The following is a 27,778-nucleotide window of genomic DNA, read 5'->3' on the forward strand; positions in this document are numbered from 1 at the left end:
TTTCTCTCTACTTTTTTTTTCTCGTTTTTCATTGTAAAAAGAGAAGTAAAAATCTACTGTGTTTTTATTTTTTTTCTAGAGTAACTTACAATAAAAGATAGGAGTTAGGACTGTGCAAAAATCAAACAAACAAATGAATGGAACCTATAAAAATTTTGTTGGTTTATTGTTATTGGTTTAACAATTTTATAAAAAAACTTATTGAATTATCGGTTCGATATTGATTTTTAATAGTATTGTATTGTTGGGTAAACGTACTTATTTACATTTCATAATGACTTTAAGTTCACAATTTCACATTATAAAAAATATTAAAATCAATAAAAACTCTATTCCTCTTAATTTCTCTTTCTGTTATGCTTGTATAGTTTTTTCTCGTTTGTATAATTACATTATTGTGTGTATGCATCAAATTTATCAGAAAAGTCATATACTTATTTTCAAAATATTTTCTTATTAATTAAATAAAAAATCAAATCATTAAAAATTAAAATTAATAAATCAAATTAATAATATACGACCCTACATAGGGTCTAGGAGTATCTAACCCAACTGGCCACGTCCCATCACGTCCCGTTTTTTGTGAAAAGGGTTTATAATTTTCTCTTTTTTTTTACGGTCAAAATAGAACTTTTCATATTTATAATATAATAAAAAAATAAATAATATAGTACTATTTGTTTATTAGTAGAAATTGAATATAAATACTTACTCCAATGATGTTCATGCCTTCTCCATTCTTTAATCTGAGTAACAGAATCAGTAGGGGTGTGCGCAAGTTAGCAACGATGAGTTTGACGTCTCATTCTTCTACTTTCCTCTTACCAAATCTTCCCGCCGACGACGGACCTGCTCTAACGTACGCTCTCGTTATCCTTAACCAAAGCCTCCCGAAATTCACTCCTCTGCTTTGGAAGCACGGTAATGGACTTGCGGCTCTTCGTTTTTTTTCAGCGTTTTTCGTAGTTTTCTGTATTGTTATAGTCTAAATATGGTATATGTGAAATGGTGATCTCTTCGTAAAATCATAATATTAAGTTATTTAGCTTGAGGACCGGGTATCAATTTGTTCCTGATTCATTTTTTTTTGAACTTTTTTTAAGTAGTGCATTTGGCTCTGGGATTTGTGTTAGTTTTTGTCTAATATGGTGAATATGTTGTTGTTTAGAACAGCAAAGGTTCATATTTGTGCTGACGGTGGAGCGAATAGGGTGTTTGATGAATTGCCTGGCATGTTTCCTCATGAGGAGGCTTCTGAAATTCGTAAAAGGTGAGTTTGAATATATTGAGTGATTTATGTGGTTAATGAGTTCTGTAGTAGCTTATTGATTTAGTTTGATGTGTTTTTTAAATGAGTTTTGTAGTAGTTTACTTTCTACAAAAGAAATTTTATTAGCTTTTGAGGTGTTTAGAGAGGAACAACTTTTTTTGTAGTTTACTTTCTACAAAAGAAATTTTACTCTTTTGTCTTTTCCTTTGTGTGTTTTCAATGTGTGAAATCTGTTTTTGATTACATTGTTTTCTCCATCTTTTTTTATGTTTGCCTTTGTTGTTGTTGTTTGAATTGTTTGAATCACCTCGCGAAAAGTTTTAGCTCATAGAGAGATTTTATTCTTAGTCTATGTTCATCAAACCCTCAAAAAATTGCACTGCTTTTGGAGTATGTGACATGCACCCATATACATCTTTGAAGAGTCCAAGCAAAAAAGCAACGAAAATCAACAAAGGTTATGTTGGAATGGTAACTACTCTTTCATCCTTAATCGGAGGTCTCAAGTTCAAATCCTCTTCGTTATGAAATCGCCTTTGCTAGGGATCGGAGCTTTAGTCTAGGAATTCCAACTCATAATGAACGCATCTATAAATAAAAGTTGTTTGTGGATCAGTTACGTTTACAACACTTCCACATGTGCGAGCCTCGTTTATTTTTCCTTGGACCAAGATGGACTAAAGGAAAGCTTAACTTGGATTTCTACATTAGGGAAGAAAATTAGTCACTATTTGGGATTAGGTTAGGTTGTCTGCATCACATCACTTGGGGTGCGGTCTTCTCCGTTCCCCGCCAACGCGGATGCTTTGTGCACCCGGATGCCTTTTTATAATAGGATTGAACTTTAAATTAGCTAAAACACAATCTGACTATATATAAAAGCTCATATTTTATCTTTTTGTTTGGCCAAAGCACATTTTCTTTATGTTTGGAAAACTTGTCTGTTATCATTGATTGAATAAGACTAAATCATGATCTTATTGCAGGTACAAGCCATATGCTATAAAAGGAGATATGGATTCAATCAGAACTGATGTTCTTGATTATTATAGAGGCCTGGTAAGCCAGAATTTTCTTATGGGTGGTCCTGTAGATGCTCAACAAATTTCTTTTGAAATGGGATATTTTTTTTTAAGAAAATTGTGTAGGGATAAGTCTAAAATTTAGAGAATTAGTTTTAGAGAAACCATAGTTTGCCTTAAAGGACAATTATTTAGTATTGAAACTAAATGGAGCCTGAATTGTGTGGCCGAAAGGAGATGATTGATGTAGCTGGTCTCAACTAATTTGGGATATGAGACCTAGTTAATTGAGATATTTTTCAGAATTTGTCCCTTAAGACTACTTTAATTGAATCATCACTTTGGGTTAAATGCTTGAAAATTGCCTTGTATCGTTTTAGAGAAAGGTAACACGGTGAGTCTTTTTTCCATGTGGTGGCTCAAATTGGATACATTATGGAGTGGGACATCATGTGACGGGTTACTAGTGTATGGAGTGGGACATCATGTGACGGGTTACTAGTGTATAATGTGTTAAGGGCTTCCCTGTTGGTCTCAGAGTTAAATGATGTGATAACATTAAATTACAATCCAGTTAGGAAGATCAGAAATTCAAGTAGCTTGTATGTAATAACGAAATGAAAAACTTTGCTAAATTGTGTGCCAGAGTGAGAAACTTGCTTACAGTACAGTGAGCTCTGCAAATATATTCTTCAGTCTGGTAGAGAGATGCCTACTTTGTTAACACCACATGAAGTCCCAAATTTATTGTTGAGTTCAAAGTTTTGAGCTGCATAACGACCATTGTTACACTTTTAGTTACTAGTTTTTGTGTGAGTATTACATCAAATGTATGTGCTCTTGTCTAAATGTCTTTCTAGCCTATTTAACAATTATACATCTGCCTTTTTCTCATTTTGAATCATGTTAAAACTCCAATTTGGGGGATGATTAGCTAGCTGTCTACATGTGTATTTCATTTTCCAGCATTTCATTACAAAGCATGTTTGAACCATATTTTGAAGATCTACCGATTTGGGAAAAACCATATTTTGAGATTTGCTTGCTAACCACATGCAGGGAACCAAGATAATTGATGAATCTCAAGATCAAGATACTACAGATCTTAATAAATGCGTTACATATATTCGTGACTCACTAAACTCGGAACATCCAAATGTAAGTTAAGCTTTGCAGCATAGCTCTGGAAATTTTTAACCTTTTTCTATTCGTTATAAATATGTGGTATTCTAGTTTACATCTGTTAAAAATGTCATTTCACTATATAGTTTGTCGACCAATATCTCCTTGTGGATATTTGTGATCTAATTCTTCCGCAGTTATATTTACTCCAAATAATTAATATATTACTCTTTTTAGAATGGATGCTTGAAATAGTAAAAATTTTGAGCTTTGCCCTAAACGGTTCTGGATCATCATGCACTGTCAAATTTTGGAGTTGACACATTGGGTTTTGGTGATAATACATTTTACAGTATGGCATAGTCATTATAAACATGAAACTGTATTAAATGGTGCAATATGTATTATATATTTTTTAAGAATAAATGGAGCAGTATATTTGTTGTCTTTTTATTATTATTTTGAGTTCATCACTGCATCTATTGACATTGAAAAAAAGCGACTATTGTGAAGCTTAAAAGTCTGATGCAGTATTACAGTCAACATATTGACTTGAATATAGGCTTCCATCACTGGAAAGAATGTCCTAATAGAGTTTCAGTGGGACTAACTTTATCTCTGTGTAATTACAGTTGTGTATTCTAGTCACTGGAGCACTTGGGGGAAGATTTGACCATGAGATGGGAAATATTAATGTCATATGCTGTTTCCCCTCCATGCGGATTATTCTTCTCTCTGATGATAGTCTAATCCAACTTCTTCCAAGTAAGCATCATCACAAGATTCATATACAATCCTTAGTTGAGGGCCCACATTGCGGACTCATACCCATTGGAACGGTTGCCGGAAGAACCAGTACTACGGGTCTCCAATGGAATCTGGGTGAGTAGCTCAATCTACTTTTTCCATATAAAATTTTATGTGTGGTTTAGACTTTAGATGCTACCTACTTTATTTTGTTATGGGCTAATGCTTTATGCCAAGGACATCTCTGTTTAGCTATTGGTTCATTTACAAGAAGGATACAATTCTCGCCAGATAGCCAATGCTAACATTTTTTCTGGTAACCAACTTTAGTTTCATTACCTAAGTGATGCTTTACAAACCATCTTAAGGGAGAGTACTTGTTGGACACAGTCCCCCCAAGTACTCCGTCAAAAATACATAAGCTAACATCAAGAGCAAATAGAGTCAATTATAACTACCAGAGCCTATAATAACAAGTCATAGGCAGCTATGGATAAAAGTTGTGATCTGTCAACCATCCTCCAAGCTTTGCAACTTTTCCTGCTTTAATATGGATTTCATGTATCACTTTCTTGATCATCATTGTTGTGGACTGTTTCTTGTTTAGGGAAATCCCTGAGTTCCTTTCTCTCCATAAAATATAAATTCCTGCAGCCAGCATCATCCTGTATTATCTCAGCTTTGTGACTTCTGCCTTTTGCATATGCTTCAGCTCACAGTAATCCTTCATTCCACCCCATGGTGCCTCTGCCAATCCATATTAAGAGTTTTTCCATACCTGAGTTGATATTGTTCAAGCAAAGAACAGGTGGTTTATACTCATTTTCTAGCTCACACAGTGCACATTGTGGTTGTGTTGTCAACTCTCCTTTTAAATAATCTCTCTTGTGTTCAGCCTTGCCAAGGCAGCCAGTTCGAGTATGAAGATCCATCTAGGTAGCCCTAAGTTTTTACACTGTCTTCCTCCAGTTACTTTGTGGAATGCCCTCTAAGTCTCAACTACATTTACTTGATTGAGAAGGAGAGTGCATCTGCAATATCTAAGCAACCACAAAATATCTACTAGCCTTCAGAATATTTTGAATAATCCAAGAAGCTTTCTTAGGTACCTCATCAAAAATATTCCTGTTTCTCCCATAATAACAATGAAACCATTTGACCCATAGTTGATGTCGTTGTACTTGTGATTATCTAGTTTACATGCTTAACTCTGATATACCTTTACTTTACTTTTGTTCAGATAATACCGAAATGAGATTTGGTGGCTTAGTTAGTACATCAAATATCGTGAAAGAAAATATAGTTACAGTGCAATCTGATTCGGACCTCCTATGGACAATTTCTATCAAAAAAGATTGAACGATGCAGTTTTTGCAGATGAAATGATTGAGAGACAATCAACGAAACTTTGTTGGATGCTAAGCTCCATTTTCTGAAACAATGGGGTTATTCTTTACTACTTTTTTTCTATAGGAAAAAAGCATCCTTTTAGTCTATCTTTGTGAGGCACAAGCAGATCTATTTGACATCAGGTGCCTGCATTGCAGTAAAGGAAAAAAAATAACACAGGGGCTAAGAGTGAGAGTAAGCTCATTGCGGGTTAACTTTGATCGTCAACTTCTGCTTATGTGCTGTAGGAATTTAGTAGCACGTTTTCTAATGTTTTGCATACGTTATTCTTTATCCAATGGAATGAAATAAGGAGATTTTACTATTAATTTGAATTATTAGATAGCATTTTATTTATACTTCCACTGACAAAAGTTTTAACATTTCGCAGTGATACAATAGTGTAATAGTATGTCTGCAGTTGGTTGGTTAATACGTAAGATTTCAATATAAATGAGAATAAGTGTTCACTCCTTCAATGTTTACGTTTAACTTGCTGCATCAATCGCAACGTAGAGGTTATCTTTCGAAAGATTGTTAGTAATTGAGTTTATACATCTGCCTGACCCGTGTATATCAGCATGCATAAGAAACAACAAATCTATTCTAATCCCACAAATAGACTTCGAGAAGATAGTATGTGTGCCAATTTATCGACTATGCTCTCGTCTCAAATAGGATCTTGGCTCTGTAGTGTCATTGCAAACAAATGATGGGACACCCTCATTCACTGCACCATGACCGGTTGCCAATTGTTTATAGATCCCTGGCTGAACAAATAACATGCTTAAGAGAAAAGACTAAATAAAGGATTCTTCTTCTTGACTTCAAGTTCCAAACCTTACCAACATGGGTCGTGGACTGGTGGGGCTGGTTGAAGTGTTTTACCTTTAACCAGAGGTCTCGAATTCGAGCCTGGTATAGAGAAATCCTGTTGGGAGCGTCACTCCCGAAGAACCATACAGTGGCGATTCAAATTTAGTCGGAATTCCAATGTAGGCTCCGAACACCCTGAGGCGGAGCTAGATGGGGGTTCATGGGTTAGGACGAACCCACTAATTTTTTCGTAAACCTTATATTTATTTTTGAAAATTAAATAAATACATGTATATTAACATGAAAAACCACAAAACAAAATTGATTAAAAACTCCTTAATTTCTAACCCTGGCTCCGCCTCTGCGGACACCGAATGGAAAACCAAAAAAAATAAAAAGAGATCTAACTTATGTGGCGTCGCCCGGACTCGAACCGGAGACCTTCAGTGTGTTAGACTGACGTGATAACCAACTACACCACGACACCGCTGTGTCCATTTTGCTCCCAACTAACAACCTATATCGCTAAAGCCGGTATTATTTTGGCGGCAAGCAAGTGATTTTTCTGAAATCTGAACAGCAATCGAATTGAAACCAATAGGGTTTTCGTTTTTTGTCACAGTGAATCTTCTTGTTTTGTTGAAGCTCCACTAGCCCACATGAATCACTGAATTTTCTCAGCATGAAGTAGTAAACTTGATATCTATAGTTACCGGCATTGCCTTTACAATCAAGCGAGCGCCATTGAAATGGACGGAGCAGCAGCAGCTTCTTCACCGTCGACTATTAAACCCATAAACAAGAGCGTAGTCCATAGAATTTGTGCGGGTCAAGTTATTCTGGACCTTCCCTCTGCCGTCAAGGAATTGGTTGAAAATAGCTTGGACGCCGGGGCTACCAGCATCGAAGTCTCCCTCAAAGACTATGGTTCTGAATCCTTCCAGGTCATTGATAACGGTTGTGGCATCTCGCCTCAAAATTTCAAGGTCTTTTCCTTTTCTGTTTTCTGCTCACTTTCTTTCTGGATGCAAAAAGTTGCTGCATGTGGGATAATAACTGTTAGTTGAGTGATCGAGTCTAAGCCTTATTGTTAATTGTTGTAAGTGAAGAAGCTAGTAATAATGTGTCTCTTGTGTCTGAGCTTTCCATATATGTATTTGTATGTGTATGAGTAATATGTATGCACAGACAGACACGCACTTATACATGTGTAATGGGTTTGTAGTCTTTCTCTTTACTACTTTCTGTTTTGAATCAAAGTTGTGTCAATGTGTAAATAAATGTGTTGATGTGCACATGCGTGTGCACCTGTACTCTAATCTCTATTTTCAATCAGGGTTGTTTCTGCTCTGATGTACTTCCACTTGATGCTAATTTCCACTGTTTGTTTATGTTTCTTCGTTTCTGTTGATTACTAGTTGTTGTGTCCATAGTAAATTGAGCTTATTTGATACTAAGTGTGTGGGTGTTTTTGGTATTGAAGGTATTGGCGCTAAAACATCATACCTCAAAACTATCCGATTTTCCTGATCTTCAGTCATTAGTGACTTTTGGATTTAGAGGGGAGGCATTGAGTTCACTTTGTGCTTTAGGGGATTTGACAGTTGAAACAAGAACAAAGAATGAGCAAATTGCGACACACTTGACTTTTGATCATTCGGGCCTTCTGATAGCTGAAAGGAACATAGCTCGCCAAGTTGGTACCACTGTCACTGTTAAGAAGTTGTTCTCCACATTACCAGTGAGAAGTAAAGAGTTCCACCGCAATATCCGGAAGGAATATGGAAAGCTTATCACATTGCTGAATGTATGATCCCTTTAATCTGTATTATCTTACTCTTGTTTGGCTATTGATTTCTTAGGATGGTTTTATTTTAATGAAACTTAAGAATTGAGATGGGAATGTCAACTGGTGCCGTCAAATCTATAGGGCTCTTCATGATGGTATAATCCAATTCAGTTCAAGTTGGTTTGAACTTCAAGCATCAATTTTTGTTACAGTAGCTATCTTGTTCTTTGTCCTTTTGGAGGAAGTTGTTTCCTAATTTTAGAAATTTGTCGACTACTATTGCTACCAAAAGGAAAAAGAAAGAGGTAAAAATGAGAATTTCTTCACCATATTGAAATTTTCATTTTAAGATTCTACTTGGAGTATCTCGGCTATGAATATATCGCCTAAAAGACACTGTTGCAGATGAATTTGTATGTCCAGCAGTTATGCTGTGTTGGTGCTGTAGTATCTTCTGGGAGATCCTTTAATATCTGCTAATTCATTTTTTATTCAAATGGAAAAGCTTAAAGTAAGTTGGAAACCAGCTGAAAGAATTTGAGCCCCTTTATGAACTCAAGCATTACAAGGGGTAAGAAATACAAAATCTTCCCAGGAAATTGAGGTTCCTATCTAAATTGAAGATTGCGCAAATTGTGGAGCAATATGTAGAGACTCATACTTTTGTGTAGGCTATCCACTTTTTCTTTGGGTATACTTCTTGTATAGGGGAGATTTCCCTCTTTAGTGAAATCGATCAACTTCATCAAAAAATCTTTTTGCTTCTGGTGATCGTGAATTTCATTGTGCTATAGTTTGGTGACCTTTCATGTTAGACTGCTTAATAATTTGTTCTTGTCAAGGTTCTTAATCTTGAGAGAGTATGTGCATGGTTTCTGCTGAAGAAGTATTTTAATGCTTTTGTTGTTTAAGTTATTTATTTTCCTTTCTTTTGTTGGTTGAACTTCTAGGCCTATGCTCTTATTTCTAAGGGAGTCAGACTAGTTTGTACCAACTCAGCTCTAAAAAATGCAAAATCTGTAGTTCTGAAGACTCAGGGAAGTGGGTCTCTGAAAGATAACATTATAACAGTATTTGGTATGAGTACCTTCACTTGTCTGGAGCCTCTGGAAGTGTGTATGTCTGATGGTTGCACTGTTGAAGGATTCATTTCCAAGTCTGGCTATGGTAGTGGACGCAACTTAGGAGATCGACAATATTTTTTTGTGAATGGACGACCGGTGGATATGCCAAAAGTTGGCAAGCTTATCAATGAATTATATAGAGGTGCAAACTCTCGGCAATATCCCATTGCAATCATGAATTTTGCGATCCCACCAAGAGAATTTGATGTCAATGTAACTCCTGATAAAAGAAAAATATTTTTGTCTGACGAAGGTTCCATATTGCACTCTTTGAGAGAAGCTTTAGAAAAGATATATTCATCTGATCATGCTAGTTATGCTGTTAATAGTATCCAAGAGGTTGACCAAAAACATACATCCACTCTTTCCCATCTTAAGGCCTTTCAGTTTCAACCCAAGCAATTACTGTCGGATATCAATGATGATCAGGAAGGTGACTGCGTTGGGAAACTACATAAAGAGGGTCATTTTCTCAAAAAATCTCAGGAATTAAAAGATATGTCTGTCATGGAGATGATGCTAAATGATGGAAGCAGGTCAACAGAGAAAGACTTCAGTCTTCGATTCCATGGAAAGAAAAAAGACAATAACAGTTCCAGAAGTTCCCTGCAAGCGATCGGTGGTCTGCCTACTGCTATAACCGATAGTAATGCACTCACCCCATGCTCAAAAGATAAAAGTTGTATTGATAATTCACGTTACGTCGATTGTGCAAGCATTGTCCAGTCATCACTCACCAAATTTGTTACGGTAAATAAGAGAAAGCACGAGAGTATGAGTACTACATTATCTGAGGTACCTATCCTGAGAAATGGATCAACTGTCCACCCATCAGAAGAAGACCATACTTTGAAGAATACTGCATCTTTTAGATCTCCAGATAATCCAGTTAAGGCTGATAAGTGTGATGAAGTGACCATTAGTGAGTCTGGATCTTCCAAGATCTCAAAGATAGACAGATTTCTTCATCAAATGAAGCACTCAAGAATGGGTAAAGTCCTTGATCAAACAAATGATTTTTCTCCACCTGGAAATAGTATACATATTGGAACATTTGAACAGGTAAGAAAATTTAATAAGAATCACTTTTCTTGAACGGTTCTACTCTCCTTGCTTTGTTGTTCAGTTGAATTTGATTAGGAATAATAGTTGCCACAGAAAATTTCAATTCGTTCTCTATACTATTTTGGTCAGTCCTTTTAGGTTTGAACCATTTCATTTTCAGGAGCATGAAGTTCAAAAGAATGAATTATGTGTTACTGAACCAGTGCCTCTTGATTCTACTTGCAACAACATCCATGATGTGTCAAAAAATAGGGTAGATGCTTCTTCTTCTGAACAGCCTGCTAGTCTGACTCTGGATGCTCCTAAGGCTTCATCTAAATCGGAGATTGCTTCAACATTGCAATTTAGTGTGAAAGAACTTGTATCAAGAAGGAACCAGAGGCTGTCAAGATTGCAACTCCTTAATCATACATCTCAAAAAATGAAAACAAAGAGGTACTATGTGGTAATTTCTATTGGCTTGGGAGAAAGAACTTTTGGTCTTTAAATTTGTTAATAAAAGTTCTTTAATGGTTTCTGAAGGGATTACGCTGCAGCAACCCTGGAGCTCTCGGGATCAGAAAATGAAGAGGCGAAGGCAAGGGCATTGATTGATGCTACCAATGAGTTGGAGAGACTTTTCAAGAAAGAAGATTTTACTAGAATGAAGGTCCAAACTCGTCCATTTATTAGCATTCCAAATCAATCCTGTATTATGATTTTGATTTGCCAATAATTTTATTTCCTGATTGTGGCTGGAAGATAAAGATTTTCTTAGGATCTCCTTGGGGATTCTTTTCTTTTATCCTTACCCCTGTCTTAATAGACCTTGTCTCTAATTCAAAAAATTTAGTTTTCTGATTTTTGTTTGATGTGAGTTTTACTCTTAGATTGTCTGTAGTTGGTTTGGTTGAGGATCTTGTGGTACTAGAGATGTTCCGATGCTTCATTACCTTTTTCCAGCCAACAACACTTCTAAACGCCCAGTGAAATTCTTAGCATTCTTTGGTCCCAAAGTGAATTTGTACACCTACTTCTGTCTGATACATAATGACATCTACTTCTTTAAAGGTGCACTTTAATTGTACCCTATATACCCACTTCTTCTTTTTTGAGAAATGCCTTATATATCCGCTTCTCCGCTTCTTAATGCAACTCTTTCTTCTCTTTTATCAAGTTCAGTCTGAACATGTTACTCATTTAACTCTTGATAATACTCATTCTCAGCTATTCTTTTGAGACTATCCAATTCATGACATGACAGGAGTCACTATTTGCATTTTGATTCTTTTAACTGCAGCATTTTTATGTTCTCTTCTTTCCTCTCCTTACACCATGAAACCTTAGCATTCTGACTTAAAATATAAACACAATAAATGATCTTTTTCGTCCTCTCTTGGATATGCTGATATAAACCCACTCTTTTGAACTTCTGAGTATTTCCAGAGTTGAATTTGTGCTATACATCTGCAATATGTGAGTCTATTTGTATGCTATTTGGTTGTCATACTTCTAATGCTAAATTTAGTCAAGCACTAGTTTATTTACATGCAATTGGTAATTGCTTCTTGTCCATGTTTAGTTTTGTCATCAGCAGTTTCAGCAGAAATGCAGAGTTGTGTGTGTTTGGTATGGAGGAATTTGTTTTTCAATTTTCTCATGTTTCATCGGTCAAAAATTTGGAAACATTTTTCTCTGGAAAATAAGTTTCTTAAAAATGAGGAAAATGACTTCCCTAGTGGAAGCAGGGAAAGCATTCCATAAGTGCCATTCCACACTATTTCCGAATATCCACCCTCTAGAACACTCCACCCACAATCCCATAGTTCCCATCCCAACTACCCCTAGCCTCTCATGCCAATACCAATAGTGTTTGCCTAAATTTTATACAACTGCTTTTGCAATAATATTTTTCTGCCTATTTATCAAACACAAGAAAGTTTACTTTCCAGGAAAACGATTTACTTAACAAACACACTCGTAGTATCAGCTTTCGAAAATTCTCAACTTCTATTTTGGTTCTGCAGGTGATCGGGCAATTCAATCTTGGATTCATTATAGGCAGGTTGGATCAAGACCTTTTTATTGTTGATCAGGTATTATTGCTTTGTTGTTGTGTACTGATCTATCTGTAGTCAATAGTAAACTAATCTTTCATTTTATTTTGGTTTTTGAAAGTTGCTTATGTGAGTTGCATCTCTCTCTCTCTTCTTTCTTCATTTTTCTTTGGTTGGTCAGCATGCGGCAGACGAGAAATATAATTTTGAGCGCCTGTCACAATCAACTATCTTGAATCAGCAACCTTTACTTCGGTGAGGGTCTTCATTCTCCTGCTATGAGTTTTGCTAAGATTTTTTGAATTTATTATGTATCAAGATAGGTGCAAACTGCAAATTAGTTGGAAAGTGAAATGTTTTTGTTAAGGTAAATTGATACTGATGTTATTTAACTCGTTCAAAAGAATAAAGGGAATACCTTCTCTTTTTCCTTCTAAATAAGTTGTTTACACAGTGGAAAAGAGTAACATAACTGTTAAAAGCAAGGATTAGGAGAAGACTTTAGTTTTGTGCCTTTAACATGTGTTAGGTTTCTTTATTGATTTATATGGGATTTGAGCTACTTTTACTTTAAGTGACTAAACCATTTTTCATGTCAAATCCTATCTTGACCTTAGAGTAGTTGTTATAGATTTGAGTTGGTGCAGCAAGTGCTGAATGATTTTATGATTATCTCGGCTTTTACCTTTCTCCTGTAGCGTGGGGAAGTGATGAGATGTTAAAACCAAGAAAAGCTAAGAGATTATTAAAATTCTCTTCCTGTTGCCAAATGACTAGAGGCTGATTTTGTTGATGTATGTCTTAAATTGGCCCACCTAGATGCTAGGTCAAAATTAAAGTCCTTGTGATTCAATGTTCTCCATGTTTATCTAAGGCGAGAACTTAAGATCTAACTGGTCCTATTTTATATCATCTAAAAATGATAAAGAGCATTTCAATTGGCCTCTCAAAATTGAGTACATATCCCTCAATTTCATTTTGGAAGGAAGGCCCTAGACTCTTATCTCTATTATTTCTAGTGCAAGTTCTCTATGTGACATACTCCATTGATATGTTGATCAATTGATAGTCATGCAATCTGTTTGAACATTGCAGGTGAGACTGCATGTTAATAAGTTATTAATGCATGATAATTAGTTCTTGTGATTACAGCACCCTTATCTTTCTCCCATATCAGATGTTTTCTCCTTCTGGCGACATGGGTTAGTTGTGGGTGCAAATAATATCAGTTATCTATGAAGGTGTGAGGCTATATAACATTGCAGAATTATTGTGGATTAGACTACTATTGTTAGGTAGACACGTTTCAGAACTTTTTGCATTTTGCTATTGTTATTGTAAACATATTTAATGAACCAAAAACGTGGAAAATTGAAGGGGTGATAGAAGTTATAATATTTCTCTTCTGCATTGTGTGAAAATTTTATTCCTGGCTTTAAGTTTTTATTTTCTTTCTTAAATTTAGGCCCTTGAAGTTGGAACTATCTCCTGAAGAAGAAATAGTTATTTCCATCCACAATGATACTTTCAGGTGCTTGAGAATCCTTTTTGTTCTTGTTTATTATGAGTTCTTATTGGCATTCTTTTATCATCATTTGGTTTTGTTTCTTCATGAACAATCTGAAGTATGCTTATGTTCAACTTATGAGGTTAAGATGACATACTTTCAACCTTTGCATGTTTTTCTTAACCTTATCGGTCTATTTGGGAAGTCATAACCATGACTGCACTGATTCTTAAGCCAATCAATTAGTTGTCCGAGTTAAGTAGTCCTTTACTTTCTATGATAATTAGTTATCTTCACTCTTTCACCAAAGAAGTCCATAAAATGTGAAGAATTTGGAGAACTACTTTTTGGTTCTTTTTCTATATTATAGATTTAACTTCATTGTTTTTTCTGTTATCATGCCACGAAAGTAAGAAATGAGATAGCTTCCCCTCTTCTGCCTTAGTGCTCCTATACAAGTTTTGTAACCCCTAACTAGTCTGTCCTCCTCAGCCCTTACAGATAGATCCCTGTGTTCTAGACCCCATCAACCCCCACCCCCTTCCCTAGGAAAAATTGAGCTATGACTACTCTCCGAACTCCCAGATTCCACCATCTTAAGTTCTTAACATTGGAAAAACAATAGGAAGTAAAATCCTGTATACTCTCCATGGTGAACAAGGAAACCAAAGAAAAGGAGAACGGAACATTTCAAATAAGAAAAGAAGTAAAAAAAAGGTCTGTTAAGGTTTTTATTTTTTAATGAAATAGAGGTGCCAAAAACAAATAAACAGGTTCTTTATCTGCTTAATCAATTACTTTGACAACAAAATAAAATTAGCTAATAGCAGCCAAGTGCAGTCTACAAAAACATCTTGGCGTTTTGCACTTCTTCTGTTTGATGAACTACTAATCCTTATTAGCTTCAAACTATTTGGTACCATGTATACTCTCTTAGATTGATGACAATAACATTTCTATCTTTGGCTTCACAGGAGAAATGGATTTCTCTTGGAAGAGGATCCGTGTGCTCCTCCAGGGCATCGTTTTAAGCTAAAAGCAGTTCCCTTCAGCAAAAATATAACTTTTGGAATTGCAGGTAATCAATCACTCAGATGCATTCCATATATCTACTAACTTGAAGGTCCATAGGACATAGATCATTGTTTCATCCTTGGGTCCTACTTCAGAAATGATCACACAAGTTGCCAATGGTTGATTCAGATCATCTACAAGTAGGTAGTTAGAGTAGGGATATCAGATCTGAACGTGATAAGATAGCTAGAGAAGAGCCTCATAGAAAAATAACTAAAGAGAGAACTTCATTATGTGGAATGCGCTTTGCATTACTGGACAAATTTCCCTTTTGTCATTCTATTGGCAGTTAGTTGGGCCTGATGTGAGCTACAGAATGTAAGGGGGGATAAGTCGTGTTAACTCTTGCATCTGCACTGCTTTATTGCATCTAGGAACTTTGACTCGTATATTTTCTTTTTGCTTTATTGTTCTTGCAGATATGAAAGAACTCATTTCCATTCTTGCCGATAGTGAGGAAGAATGTTCCATAATGGGTACTTATAGGAGTGATGCAGCTGGTTCATTATGTCCTCCTAGAGTTCGTGCAATGTTGGCATCACGTGCCTGCAAATCATCTGTTGTTATTGGAGATCCACTTGGGAGAAATGAGATGCAAAAGGTATTTTTTGTTCATTTTACTGTGTTCTTGGATGTATATTCATATTGTGGATGCATGTTCATCAACTATGTCACAGATATATTTCTTTTTGAATCTTCTGCTGCCTCTGGCTTGCTTTATGACCCGAGTTCCATTGTTTCAGATACTTGATAATCTCTCGCGCCTCAAGTCTCCATGGAATTGTCCACATGGTAGACCAACAATGCGTCACTTGGTTGATCTGAGGACTGTACATAGAAGATTAGAAGCGGATGATACCACCTTATGAACTCCAGTTGACAACATCACCTAGCTGAATCGAAGCAGGAACCTTCTTTCTGTAAATTATTAGACACCTGTACATTGAAATTGCGTTTTGTCTATGGAATTAGAATTATCTAAATGGCAAGGAATCAAATTAAAAATACATGAAGGTTATCTCTTGCTAACACTTGCTTTTTTTTGTTGCATTAACTGTCTTTCTTTTTGGTTTGAGAGGTGGAGAAAAGGACTCTGGCTTCTGGGTGACGTGTGCTATGCTCTCACCCCTCCTTCCATCCGCGACATAGTGCAGAAGGTAAAAAGTTTTTTTCAAAGTTTGGTATTGTTATATTTCAGACATTTTTCCTCATTTCAAAATGAAGCTAACCTGACAAATAAATTAAGACACAACATTGATATAAGAGACGAAGACAATATGAAGTAACTAACAAAATAATATACAACATAATCTTCCATGTTAGTACGGGGAATGTCTGCCCTTTCGGCGAGTCTTGTCTGATTTCAGAGCAAGAGTAGAGATCCATGATTGGCTTGTAGTAGAACCATCAGACAACCAACAACAAAGACGACCATCTTCACCACCAGTCCATCCAAAGATCCCGTGGTTATCCATGGTCCGACCTGGTACCCCAGACAAGACACTCCTAACGATGCCTTCATGTCCACCGCATAAAATTGCTTCTGGAGGACCAATAGCTCGTGTCTCTTTATAAGTTACAGGAAAATAGCCCAACGAACCACCATTCGTACCACCAATTACCCAGAGACGATCTTCCTCTACTGAATAGTGGCAATCAACGAAATAGTCAACCTGCCATCAGAGTTTAAGCCGGAGTAGTCAGTTTATGCTCTATCTAACTCAGAATTAATGCCTTAAATAGCACTGCTCCTCAAATACAACAGATTTTCCAAGTTATATGATAAATCTGTAGTATTTATCATTTTTTTTCAAAAAACTTCCAAGTGCAGAACATTGCAGTTGCCAAGTACGAAGAACTGCAAACTGGGAGTAGTTCGTCTTCTTTTTATAAGCATACATGTCATATATATATATAACAAGAACAGATAGTAAGTTCCATGCATAAAGAAAATGAATAGGTGTACAGTCACATACGTTGTCTGCCATCCAGCTCTTAGAGGCCAAGGATCTAGCATCCTCAAAACTGGCCTCGGTTTTTTCTTCTTTCCAGTCCCAGACACTGCACCGGAATAAGGGGTTAAAAAAAGGTGAGGGTTTCAGATTTTTCCTCAGAAAGTAGGGAAAAAATAGCTTAGATTGTGTTTAGAGATGGTGAGATTCACCAACTGTGCTAAAAGGACCAGAAATTTAGCATAAAAGACAAATCAGTATATAGCATATTAGGCAGATATGGATATTATAAAACCTTAAAGTTTCAATGTGTGTCAAACACCAAAGCTTCTGATTCTTCTCTCCAAGAAATCCCACTTTTCCAATAGAGGTTCCCACATTGAGTACCTGCAATTACACCCTGGTATAAGTAGCATACAATCAAAAAGAACAGAAATCTACTTAACGGTAGATAGAAATATGAAAACACTGGAGTGCTCATCAATCAATAAAACTGCGATATGCCATGCTTTTTCGTCAAAGTTTAGCTAAACATCTACACTGTACTGATGTCAGAACTAGTAACTTCAGAAGTAAAGAAAAAAAAATTCAAAATCATCTAGAGAACTGAGAAGAAGACGAGGTGTCATATACTGCATGGATGGAGGTCATGTTCTCATAACAAGAGATGCACAAAAAATTTACAACTAGAATACACATGAACTACCTTTTTGTCTTTTGGGTACAAGTTAACTGAGATCATTAAAGATTTCAGTAGCAATCTAATAATATCCCTATAGATATAGCAGCGTGGATTTCAGTAAAAAGCATAACAGTATGAAAGACATACTATTGAGTCTTTTCCACCTTAAGTGATCAGTGGGACTGCACCTTCTCAAAAGTACTTGTAGTTATAATTTTTAAATGAAATAAACAGAAAATATGGACTGCAAAGGTTCTTTTTGACATACCGATACCATTTGATCATCATCGTTGATATCACCACCAGTATCAAATAGACACAATAATCCATCAACTGATGCAGAAATGAGTCTATCATCATAGCCTGGAATAAAGTGCACCTAAAAGTGACAAGCAACAAAACAGACTTGAAGATACATATTGCAGTATTTCTGAACCATATTGCAGTATTTCTGAACGCCAAAAAAAAAAAAAAAGAGACAAAAGACTTTGAAAGGGCGTGCATTTGGTAATCATTAAAAGCATAAAGAACTTTGCATCGCAACTAGGTCAGTCATTACTTTGTCTCCTCTTGCTCAGATATAGTTAAGGAAACATGAAATGAACACCACAATCTCATCTGTGAATGGTATAGGAGCAGTAATCAGATGACTGAAAACCATAGCAGGTTCAGCACAACATCCAACTACTTTAACAGAGTTGGAAAGTAGCACTTAAAAGTATAATTAAATCTCGCGCACTCAAACTTCAGAGAAGCTAATAATCTACAGCAAGATAATAGCTAGTATGCATATATACATTACCTTTCTTTCGTGTCATCATTAGAATACAAAACATACTATCAGAAATCACAAAATACTCAAAGAGCACCTCAGGTATAAAATAATATTTCAGAAAAATTAACCAAACTGAAATTTCTCTACAATTATGCTACTAAAAAGGAAACTTCAGATTGTTCAGCTCTTAGAAAAAACAATTTGCATTATAGTAGTAACATGGGTATAAGTTGTTCTAGCGGTAATGAGAAACTAATATTAACTTATAGGACATAGATTAACACAATAAACTCAATGGTTTACTACCAATAATCCACATGAAATGAGTCGATAAACTAGTATAGCAGCACACCTGAGTAACATCTTCCGTATGAGATTCCTCCAAGCACGCAACCTGACGCTTGGTCCTCCAATCCCAAAAGAGTATCTATACAAAGATAAACACAATGCAATGTCATTTGCCGCATATCTCATACAACTAAATAGAGACAAGTAATTTCATGTGCCTTAATTACAAGAATAAGCCAAATCGCATCTCTTGTGTAAACATGAGAGTTCTTAAGGAATTATATCAAAGTGGAATTCTTTTTGTAGTTTCAAACAATTTGAAGGATGAAGCAAGTCGTAAATAGTTCATGACAGACCAGCAATCACTGTCCTTCCCTTGAACCATATAGTTAAAACACTTCATTTCTCAAATATACACCATGCACAGAAACACCAAGTTCATAAACACTGCTGCTTTAGTGAGGCACACAGGGCATCCACGAACGAAGGATTCTACTAAATTTACCACTGCTAAATTGCAGACACAAGGTTTCGTACCTGAGAATTACAACCGGCAGCAAGCAGATGATGATTAGGTCCACCAAAGGAGAAACTAAATATCTCTTGAGAAGAGCCAGCATTTAGGGAAAACACCTGCATTCAATCTTATTTGAAATCAAAACAATATACTAACTCAACTCCTAAAAAAAGCACATTAAAGTGAAAAACTGGAACCTGCTGAAAAGACCTGGTATCCCAAGCTCTGAGAGTTCCATCAGAAGAACAAGAATGCAGCACATGTGGCGATGAAGGATCCGAAAAGGAAATTTGATTAATCGTTGAAGAATGACCATTACATTCGCCTATGTACTGTGCAGTAGCTAAAGAGTACAACTTAATCGCATTAGTTGAGAGTGATACCGCCATTGATGTCCAATCATTCCTATAATACACACGAACATTCAGTGAGAATATTAGGACCAAAAATTACTACTAATACACAAAAACCAATGAAGAAAGTGAAAGTAAAAACTGAAGAGAATTACTTGGGAACAATTTGGAAAACGTAATCGTCGGCGAAGTTAGTCTGAATAGAGTTTCTGATACCAAATCGCTTAGAATTGTTGCATATTGGAAGCACCAGCGATTGTCCCTCTATTTCCATCTCCTCTGCGCCATCCATTTTCTTCTTCTTCTTCTTTCTTCTTCTTCTTCTCTCTCTGTCAACAGTGAAGAAAACTCCGGCTCGCAGGGTTTAGGGTTTGTACATTATTCCATACTTTTTGAGTTTCACCGTTATTTCAACTAATACACACTAAACATTTTATGCGCAAATTTTTCACTAAAATTATATGATTCTAGAAAAATAAAAAATAAAAATTTTTTATACAGGTTTTCTAAACTTAAGGTGGTTGAATTTGTCAATCCCTCCTAAATTTATATCGAAAAGTCACTTACACGCTTAAACTATCATGATAGTTTATTATACACTTTTACTATTCAAAAGTGAATTTAATAACCTCTAAAATTGATGTAGCAAAATAATTTTTAAAAAAAATTAAAATAGACGTATCAAATTTATTGATGTACGAAAAAAAGTTAAAATTAAGGTATATATATACCCACTCCCACCTTCTACATTTCTTCTTTTTCACAACCCACCTTCTTCTTCTTCTTCTTCTTCTTCGACCCAACCCTCTTGACGAAACATATTGTTCTTCTCTTTCTTTAAAAAAAAAAAATCTTTCTTCTTCTTTCTTCAACTTCTTCTTAGCTTACTAGCAAATTACTTATCATCAATCTAAGTTTTGTGGGTTTTGATTTGTGCTTGTTGACAAAAGATTTTTTTCATGTCATTGGCAAGATAAAATTTATGAAATTTCGTAGCCACTGCAGCTATGACGGACTTTTTCGAGAGAACGGGAGAATTTTTCAGTCCATAAATTAGCTCCATATTTCGATTAGTGTTCTTGGCGGCTATTGTTAAAATCTTCATCTTATTATAATTTTGCTATAAAGAAAATATAATCATTAGAGAACTTTAATTATTAATTGGAGATAAATTAGTGTAAAATATACCAAAAATTTCATTAAAAATAAAAAAAATGTATTATTTTTTTAAATTTCTAACGTGGCACTGACACGGCGCTAACGTGGCAGCGAGTGTAATACACCACATATTGTGAGCGTGGTACTACAGGTGTCGAGAGGTAAATAAATTCACTTTTAAATAGTAACAGTGTGTAATAAGTCATCATAATAATTTAAGCATGTGACTGACTTTTCGAAACAAGTTCAGGAGAAAATCTATGCCTTTTTCCATCTTACATGTATATAATATGATAGTTATACAAGCTTTTAATTGATAAAATGCAAATAAATATGAACGAGGCATTTGATGGAAGACTGATGAACTTGTTAATTGTATTTTTTTCTAACCGAGATAAGAGGAAAATAGAAAGATAAAGAGTTTTAATCAATGATGTGAACCTATGCTAGCCTACTCAACAGAGCTTATGTTTGCTAGGACTTGTAAACATATATTAAGCACTGATGCATTCATATGTCAAACCTCTGAACCTAATATTTAAAGCAATTTGAAAATAAGCAGACTGCTTGTTCCAGGCTAATTTCTTCCACCTAGTTTAATACTAACGGATAATGAAACTGAGAAATGAACTGCACATGCAGAGGATCATTCATCAAACATTTTTTTACTACTCTAGAATGTTGAACTAGTTTCGAAACAACCAGATAGTGTAAGCAGAACTATCGAAAAGAGATAGATACTGCAGGTTAAGGAAGATACAGAGATTTGATGCATAAGTCGAGCAAACACCATTATAAGTCGAACTAAAACGATAGTACAAAAGTCAAACAATCTAAAGCATGTTTTCCCGGCTTAGGTGGATGAAAATGATAATAATGTCCCTCATAACAAACTCCCATCGGCCATAAACTTCTTTTACTTTCATGAACTGAAAGGGACGAATTATAACCATGCCACTCTAGTGCATTGCTGAAAGCAAGCCAAGCAGCAGCGTCTACTTATGCACCCGAGCTTCTGCTTCTTGCCTATGCAGCAGCTTCACCTTCTGCCTTAGGTTTCGCATCTACCACCTCAGCAGCTTTAGCGGAAGGCTTTATCACTTCGGGCTCTGGAGAAGAGAACAAATTGGGTTTATAAAACTCGGACATAATCAAAACGGTATTACACATGTTGGACATTCTTATGAAGTTCAAATACATATTTACCTATGGTACAACAAAATATCAGGTGTAGTCCCACAAGGTTTTGGGTCTGGGGAGGGTAGAGAGTAAAGCAAACCTTACCACCCCTAGCTAAGAGGTGGAGAGGTTGTTTTTGAGACTTGGCTCAAGAAAAATCGTCCAAAGCAATACCAAGAAATAAGTAACGGAAGTACAAGAAATAAAAAACAAAACAAAAAATAGCATAATAATCAAGGTACATTAGTAATAGAAATCAAAAAACAAGAAACTACAATGGCGATACTACAAATACTAATATGAACTGATAGCAAGACAACGCACTGCTACCCATGAACCTTCTACCCTAATAGATGCCTTCCGCACCTACCATCTAAGTCATGTCATTGGTAGGCTGAAATTGCATCATATCCTCTCTCTAATCACCTACCCAATACTATTTCAGTTCCCCTCTACCTCTCATAAACCCATCCATAACGAACCTCTCACACCTCCGCACTAGGACATACGAGCATCTCCTCTTCACAAATTGTCTATGGTAAAGTATGTCATTACTTCATTCGGGAACTATCCTGATTGGCACATCTACAACATGTATCTCAAACTTATCCACCTCTTTACATCAACTATTGGGAGGAGGCAAGACTAGGAGTCGAACTTCATCCTGAAACACACCAAGAGAGGTACACTAATATCTACATCTCAAGTTCTAGACTCTTTCTAGTTCTTGATTTCTCATCATAAAAGTTATTGGAGAAGTCATCAGATAAACGATTTAACATATAAAGTCAAGTACCTTAAATCTTATCAACTAAAACAATATAATTATTACTCTTTGTATACCACTTTATTCTTTCAAAAAGAAGTTTAAGAGTTTATTAGTTGATCTTGCAATGGAAGGGTTTATATTTCATAGACATGATTGGAGGTCTGAATTTGTTTCTGATGGAACTTGAAGGTCTTGCAGAATACAATCAGAAACAGTTGGTACAACAAGGATTTGGTTACACTCACCAATTTCAACCATATCAATTTGGAAGAATCACACATGATTTATAACACAATGCATAAATTCCTCATCATATTGAATATAATCAGAAAAAGTTGGTACAACAAGGATTTGGCCAAGTTCACCATCAACCATAACAATTTTGAAGAATCACATGAATCCAAACATGATTTATAACACAATGAATAATTTTCTCATCATATTTAAAACTTTTCTTTGCAAGCAACATGCTTCAATAGGTTTGCTATTAAATTCTTCTCCACCCTGTGCATTACGGAGGAGAACAAGGAAAGAGAACTTATTTATGCAGAAAGAAGAGCCAAAAGAAGAAGTGCAAGATACGTAATAGTTGCAATCACGAGGATGCAAATCTAACAACACATCATTAAACAGAAAGCAACAATCTATACAAGTTTCAGAGCTGTCAAATTACCTTCGTCGTCACTCTCATCAAGGTCATCCCCCATATCACCTCCCATTCCACCCATCATTCCAGCCATATCACCTCCCATTCCACCCATCATGCCACCCATTCCTCCCATCATTCCACCCATTCCACCCATTCCTCCCATCATTCCACCCATTCCGCCCATTCCACCCATCATCGAAGCCATATCACCTCCCATTCCACCCATATCACCGAATTTCTACAAAATAACACAGGTGAATAGAAAGATTAAAAGATATTCCAAATCAAAAAAGCAACATATAGATAGAGTAATACAGTAAATTCTTACTGAGAAATCCATTGAATTCATATCCATATCCCCAGGACCTAAAAATGTTTGAAACAGTAAAAAAGTCAGTTTTTGCATGTGTGATACCAACTACTGTAAGAGATTAACAGGTCATGATAGAGATGATACCAGCATCAGGTTCATCATCTTCATCCACCCACTTGTCCCAATCTACCTTCACATAGTGTGGTGCTTTACCGTCTCCACGCAGTAATTTAGTCCACCATTTTGGCTCTGCTTTTTGCAAAATGCAGAATATACTTCTCACACCAGTACTAATTTTGCTCTCCTACAGAATAAAATTGCAAAATTACAATACAATTCTATACAACATGGATAAACAATTGTAGTGATTAAATAAGGCCCACTTAAAATAGTATTTGATCTGACCCAGTTCCCTTCACCATTACCTACTATATTATGACAGCAAAATCATATAAACTACCATCCATTTGTTACTATTTGATGATTGATAAATCACCTACTTGTTGACATCTTACTGTAAATAGAAAATAAAGTTAGGGTTTCAAAATTTGTTCAACTACACTTGTTATTGGGCTTCTATAAGCATGATTTACAACATGACGTTGGTTCTACCTAACCTGACCCAATTGGAAATATGATAGTCTGAGTGACTAGAAAATTCAAATCAATCCAATGATGTAACCAAATCAAATAACAACTTCCTACCTCAACATTAACTTTATCCTGAAGCTCAAGCTTCAACTCATAGTGACGGTCTCCTGTCCCAGCACTAGCAGAGAAGTTAAACACTCCTTCTGGATCCAAGTTTACTTTTGCATCTTTAGCATCTGGTAGCATCACAGTGAGATACACGACATCAGGCCTTTGTGCCCACTTGACTTCTGGATGGAGACTGCCAACCAAGAAAAAGTTGATCTTTAGTTAAAAGAGGGAAATTAGATTACACATGCAAGGGGTGTTGTGAAAATTAGATGAGTCTCAATATAATCACATACTGAGTTCCAATAAACAATGTGGCATTCACCACACTAATTATAAACTAAAATAGGAAGTTGTTCTATCATTTTAAAAATTGACTTGAGAAATAATTTTCATATCCTCCATTTAGGAGATGAATATCTACCAGACAATTTCCAATTTGACTTCAATAGACACAACTACCATGTCAACTATACTCCATATCTATCATGGAGATATAGCAATGTTACTACTATAACTAGCTAATAAGCAAAAGAGAATCAGTCACCAGAATGAGTGTGTCATAGTATATCTCAGGAAACATGCATACAAGTACTGACACTGGTAACCAAAACCTATATTGCTCGAAATCTTCAAAAACACCACTCCTACAAGTGTTACAACATTTTGAAGAGTCCGAGCAACATAGCCTGAAACTACACAACCGCAAGAAAATCATCGATGGTGCAACTACTTGACCTGAGAACAAAGAATCTCCTTCAAATCACAAATACACCTCCGATTAATACTAAATAGGAAGGATATACAAGTATTACTGATACCACTTCAATATCCCCTTAATAATATACTAAATTTCTACCTTTTTAGCTTTTTTTTACACACAATTAAATTATTTTAAAAAAAAACAAAACTGATGATTATATTAAACCACAATAAACAAAATACATCAATATATCTGCAGTTCTACAAAAAAAATCACACTCATACATAAATGAATAAACACAACAACATCATCAACAACAAAAACAAAATAACCAGTATAATACAACGAAAAAAAATTTAAAAAATCGCAAAAATAGACAGTAATAACCGGAGATCTTACGAAAAATATAAACTGAAAGCAAAATAAAATTTTCGATTTAGATTTTACCTCATATTCGAGTATAATTTTTTCTGGAGCAGATGAGAAGAGGTTGAAGGAAGAGAGACTGAAAAACCCTAAAAATAGTGTAGCGGCAGAGAAGATAATACAGAACCCTTTAAGTAGCAGTAAAAACGTGTGAGACCTCACTTCCCAATATCTTCCCATTATACCCTCTCTTTATTTTTATTTTTATTTTTTCCTTTTTCTTTATGTAGGTTTAATTTTGTCTATCTTTTTACTAAAGTTATCTTAGACCATTTCTTTTGATCAACAAATAATCACAATAATATTCCAGAACGTTGTTACGTATGATTTTATAATATATTATATTGCGTTATATTATTTTTATTTTTTCCTTTTTCTTTATGTAGGTTTAATTTTGTCTATCTTTTTATTAAAGTTATTTTGACCATTTCTTTTGATCAACAAATAATCATAATAATATTTCAGAACGTTGTTATGTATGATTTTATAATATATTATATTGTGTTATATTATTTTAATGAATAAATTCGTTAGATAATTGTATTATTTTTTAGGAAAAAGAAATAAAAATATTCTTAAACTATTCGAAATAGCTCATATATACCTTTAAAATTTATTTCGGCTCAAAACTACCCTTCCCGCCATACTATTGGGTCAAAAGTACCCTTCTTATTAACGGAAGTTGTTAAATGCCACGTGGATGCCACATTAAATGCCAATAGGATTTCACTGCCACAGACTAAATAGAAAGGATCAAAAATACCCTTAAACTATCTGAAATAGCTCATATTTACCCTTAAACTATATTTCGACTCAAAACTGCCCTTTCCGTCAAACTATTGGATCAAAAGTACCGTTCTTATCAATAGAAGTTGTTAAATATCATGTGGATGCCGCGTTGCATGCCAATAAGGTTCCACTGCCACATAGACTAAATCCCTAAATCTTAATTACTTCCCCCCTCATTTCATTATTTCAGAAATGATATATTCACCCGTTCTCCCTCATTTCGCGGCTAGGGTTTCATACTTTTCTTCGTGGCTGGGTTTCAGAGTGGATATTCATGCTTATAGGTTAGTAAATAATTTTTCTTATTTTATTATGTTTATGATTTCAAAGCATCATAGTTAGGATTTCACAACTTTCCCCTAACTTCGCAGCTAAGGCTTCGTAGCTTTCTTGGGGGCTGAGTTTCAAAGTGGATATTCATGGTTGGGTTAGTAAATATTTTTTCTTATTTTATTACGTTTACGATTTCAAAGTATGATAGTTAGAATTTCACAACTTTCCCGTCATTTCGTGGTCAAGGTTTCATAACTTTCTTCGGAGCTGAGTTTCAAAGTGGATTTTCGTGGTTGTTAACACAATAAAATAAGAAAAAAGTTTACCAACCTATAACCATGAATATCCACTTTGAAACCCAGCGACGAAAAAAACTGTGAAATCTTAGCCGCGAAATGAGGAAGAGGGGTGAAATCGTTTCTGAAAAATAATGAAATGAGGGTAAATGAGTAATTAAGATTTAGAGATTTAGTCAATGTGGCACATGTGGAATTTGACAATTTTCTCTAATAAGAAGGTCACTTTTGACTCAATAGTTTGACGGGAAGGGTAGTTTTGAATCGAAATATAGTTTATAGGTAAATATGATCTATTTCGGATAGTTTAAGGGTACTTTTGACCCTTTTCCTTTTAGTCTATGTGGCAGTGGAAATTTATTGGGGTGTCATGTGGCATTTATGTGGCATCCACATGGCATTTAACAATTTCCGTTATTTAGAAGGGCACTTTTGACCCAATAGTTTGACGAAAAGGATAATTTTAAGCCAAAATATAGTTTAGGGTATATATGAGCTATTTCAGATAGGTTAAGAGTATTTTTAACCTTTTTTCGTATTCTTTATTGTTATAATGTCATGCAATTATCATTAGTAGAATATAGAGTAGAGCTATTATGAAAAAAGGGAAAAAGAGAAAATATAATTATTAAATCATAAATAAAGAAAAAATGTGAAAAAACTCTTAAGATAATGATGTAATCACATAAATTGATCAAAATACATTAAATGATTCTTTTCGTGTTATCTAATGAGCTATTTCAACGAAACAATATAATAAATCAAAAAAAATTATTGTAATTAAATTAGCAATGCAATGTAATACAATACAACGAGTACAACCATCCAAAACAAGGTGTCAATGAAATCTTACAAGTTGAATTGGCGCAGATAAAATGAGCGCAAATTTTACTATTACCTTGTGAATATAGTGGGGAGGCTAATTTTTATACTTATAAATATAGTGGGATAGGCTATTTTTGATAGAGTCTCCATAAATAAACCGTATAAATTTGT

General features: G+C 35.2%; 4 protein-coding genes and 1 non-coding gene across 6 annotated transcripts; 2 read left to right on the top strand and 3 right to left on the bottom strand.

The window, feature by feature from the left end:
• Positions 1 to 678: 678 nt before the first annotated feature.
• On the top strand, positions 679 to 5,944 carry LOC107029440 (thiamine pyrophosphokinase 1). Of its 2 annotated transcripts, none has more exons than XM_015230853.2 (6): positions 679 to 921; positions 1,174 to 1,270; positions 2,257 to 2,329; positions 3,352 to 3,450; positions 4,047 to 4,296; positions 5,402 to 5,944. In XM_015230853.2, the coding sequence occupies exons 1-6, from the start codon at positions 717 to 719 to the stop codon at positions 5,518 to 5,520; spliced, it is 843 nt and encodes a 280-aa protein (XP_015086339.1). In that variant the 5' UTR covers positions 679 to 716; the 3' UTR covers positions 5,521 to 5,944. The 2 variants fall into 2 exon arrangements, with proteins under 2 accessions (XP_015086339.1, XP_015086340.1); XM_015230854.2 differs by having other exon boundaries at positions 784 to 921; positions 1,169 to 1,270.
• Positions 5,945 to 6,779: 835 nt separating this feature from the next.
• On the bottom strand, positions 6,780 to 6,853 carry TRNAV-AAC. The gene has a single exon. It is a non-coding gene; the product is annotated as a tRNA-Val (tRNA).
• Positions 6,854 to 6,900: 47 nt separating this feature from the next.
• LOC107031684 (DNA mismatch repair protein PMS1) lies at positions 6,901 to 15,974 on the top strand. Its single transcript, XM_015233130.2, has 11 exons — positions 6,901 to 7,352; positions 7,850 to 8,173; positions 9,106 to 10,341; positions 10,505 to 10,779; positions 10,867 to 10,993; positions 12,351 to 12,419; positions 12,562 to 12,635; positions 13,846 to 13,911; positions 14,862 to 14,965; positions 15,381 to 15,562; positions 15,705 to 15,974. The coding sequence occupies exons 1-11, from the start codon at positions 7,116 to 7,118 to the stop codon at positions 15,828 to 15,830; spliced, it is 2,820 nt and encodes a 939-aa protein (XP_015088616.1). The 5' UTR covers positions 6,901 to 7,115; the 3' UTR covers positions 15,831 to 15,974.
• Positions 15,975 to 16,143: 169 nt separating this feature from the next.
• Positions 16,144 to 19,967, bottom strand: LOC107031685 (WD repeat-containing protein GTS1). The gene is made up of 8 exons (XM_015233131.2): positions 19,684 to 19,967; positions 19,373 to 19,580; positions 19,196 to 19,291; positions 18,723 to 18,797; positions 17,864 to 17,974; positions 17,209 to 17,300; positions 16,938 to 17,022; positions 16,144 to 16,634 (listed from the first exon to the last, which is right to left on the bottom strand). The coding sequence occupies exons 1-8, from the start codon at positions 19,818 to 19,820 to the stop codon at positions 16,281 to 16,283; spliced, it is 1,158 nt and encodes a 385-aa protein (XP_015088617.1). The 5' UTR covers positions 19,821 to 19,967; the 3' UTR covers positions 16,144 to 16,280.
• A 1,409-nt stretch (positions 19,968 to 21,376) lies between these two features.
• LOC107031545 (uncharacterized protein OsI_027940) lies at positions 21,377 to 25,588 on the bottom strand. The gene is made up of 6 exons (XM_015232959.2): positions 25,446 to 25,588; positions 24,302 to 24,488; positions 23,741 to 23,900; positions 23,612 to 23,649; positions 23,308 to 23,521; positions 21,377 to 21,795 (listed from the first exon to the last, which is right to left on the bottom strand). The coding sequence occupies exons 1-6, from the start codon at positions 25,448 to 25,450 to the stop codon at positions 21,713 to 21,715; spliced, it is 687 nt and encodes a 228-aa protein (XP_015088445.1). The 5' UTR covers positions 25,451 to 25,588; the 3' UTR covers positions 21,377 to 21,712.
• Positions 25,589 to 27,778: the final 2,190 nt, after the last annotated feature.

Source organism: Solanum pennellii, chromosome 9 (assembly GCF_001406875.1).
Source record: "Solanum pennellii chromosome 9, SPENNV200".
In the NCBI taxonomy this organism is placed as follows: domain Eukaryota; kingdom Viridiplantae; phylum Streptophyta; class Magnoliopsida; order Solanales; family Solanaceae; genus Solanum; species Solanum pennellii.

Excerpts from the sequence above, each read along its gene's own strand:
- LOC107029440 (XM_015230853.2), top strand. The coding sequence starts at position 717 with ATGATGTTCATGCCTTCTCCATTCTTTAATCTGAGTAACAGAATCAGT. Across the intron at positions 2,330-3,351 it reads TTGATTATTATAGAGGCCTG|GGAACCAAGATAATTGATGA; the intron begins GTAAGCCAGAAT and ends AACCACATGCAG. Across the intron at positions 4,297-5,401 it reads GGGTCTCCAATGGAATCTGG|ATAATACCGAAATGAGATTT; the intron begins GTGAGTAGCTCA and ends ACTTTTGTTCAG.
- LOC107031684 (XM_015233130.2), top strand. The coding sequence starts at position 7,116 with ATGGACGGAGCAGCAGCAGCTTCTTCACCGTCGACTATTAAACCCATA. Across the intron at positions 8,174-9,105 it reads AGCTTATCACATTGCTGAAT|GCCTATGCTCTTATTTCTAA; the intron begins GTATGATCCCTT and ends TTGAACTTCTAG. Across the intron at positions 12,636-13,845 it reads AATCAGCAACCTTTACTTCG|GCCCTTGAAGTTGGAACTAT; the intron begins GTGAGGGTCTTC and ends TCTTAAATTTAG.
- LOC107031685 (XM_015233131.2), bottom strand. The coding sequence starts at position 19,820 with ATGGATGGCGCAGAGGAGATGGAAATAGAGGGACAATCGCTGGTGCTT. Across the intron at positions 19,292-19,372 it reads ATACCAGGTCTTTTCAGCAG|GTGTTTTCCCTAAATGCTGG; the intron begins GTTCCAGTTTTT and ends GATTGAATGCAG. Across the intron at positions 17,301-17,863 it reads ATGATGATCAAATGGTATCG|GTACTCAATGTGGGAACCTC; the intron begins GTATGTCAAAAA and ends GTGTAATTGCAG.
- LOC107031545 (XM_015232959.2), bottom strand. Across the intron at positions 23,650-23,740 it reads AGATGATGAACCTGATGCTG|GTCCTGGGGATATGGATATG; the intron begins GTATCATCTCTA and ends AAACATTTTTAG. Across the intron at positions 21,796-23,307 it reads TGATGAGAGTGACGACGAAG|AGCCCGAAGTGATAAAGCCT; the intron begins GTAATTTGACAG and ends TCTCTTCTCCAG.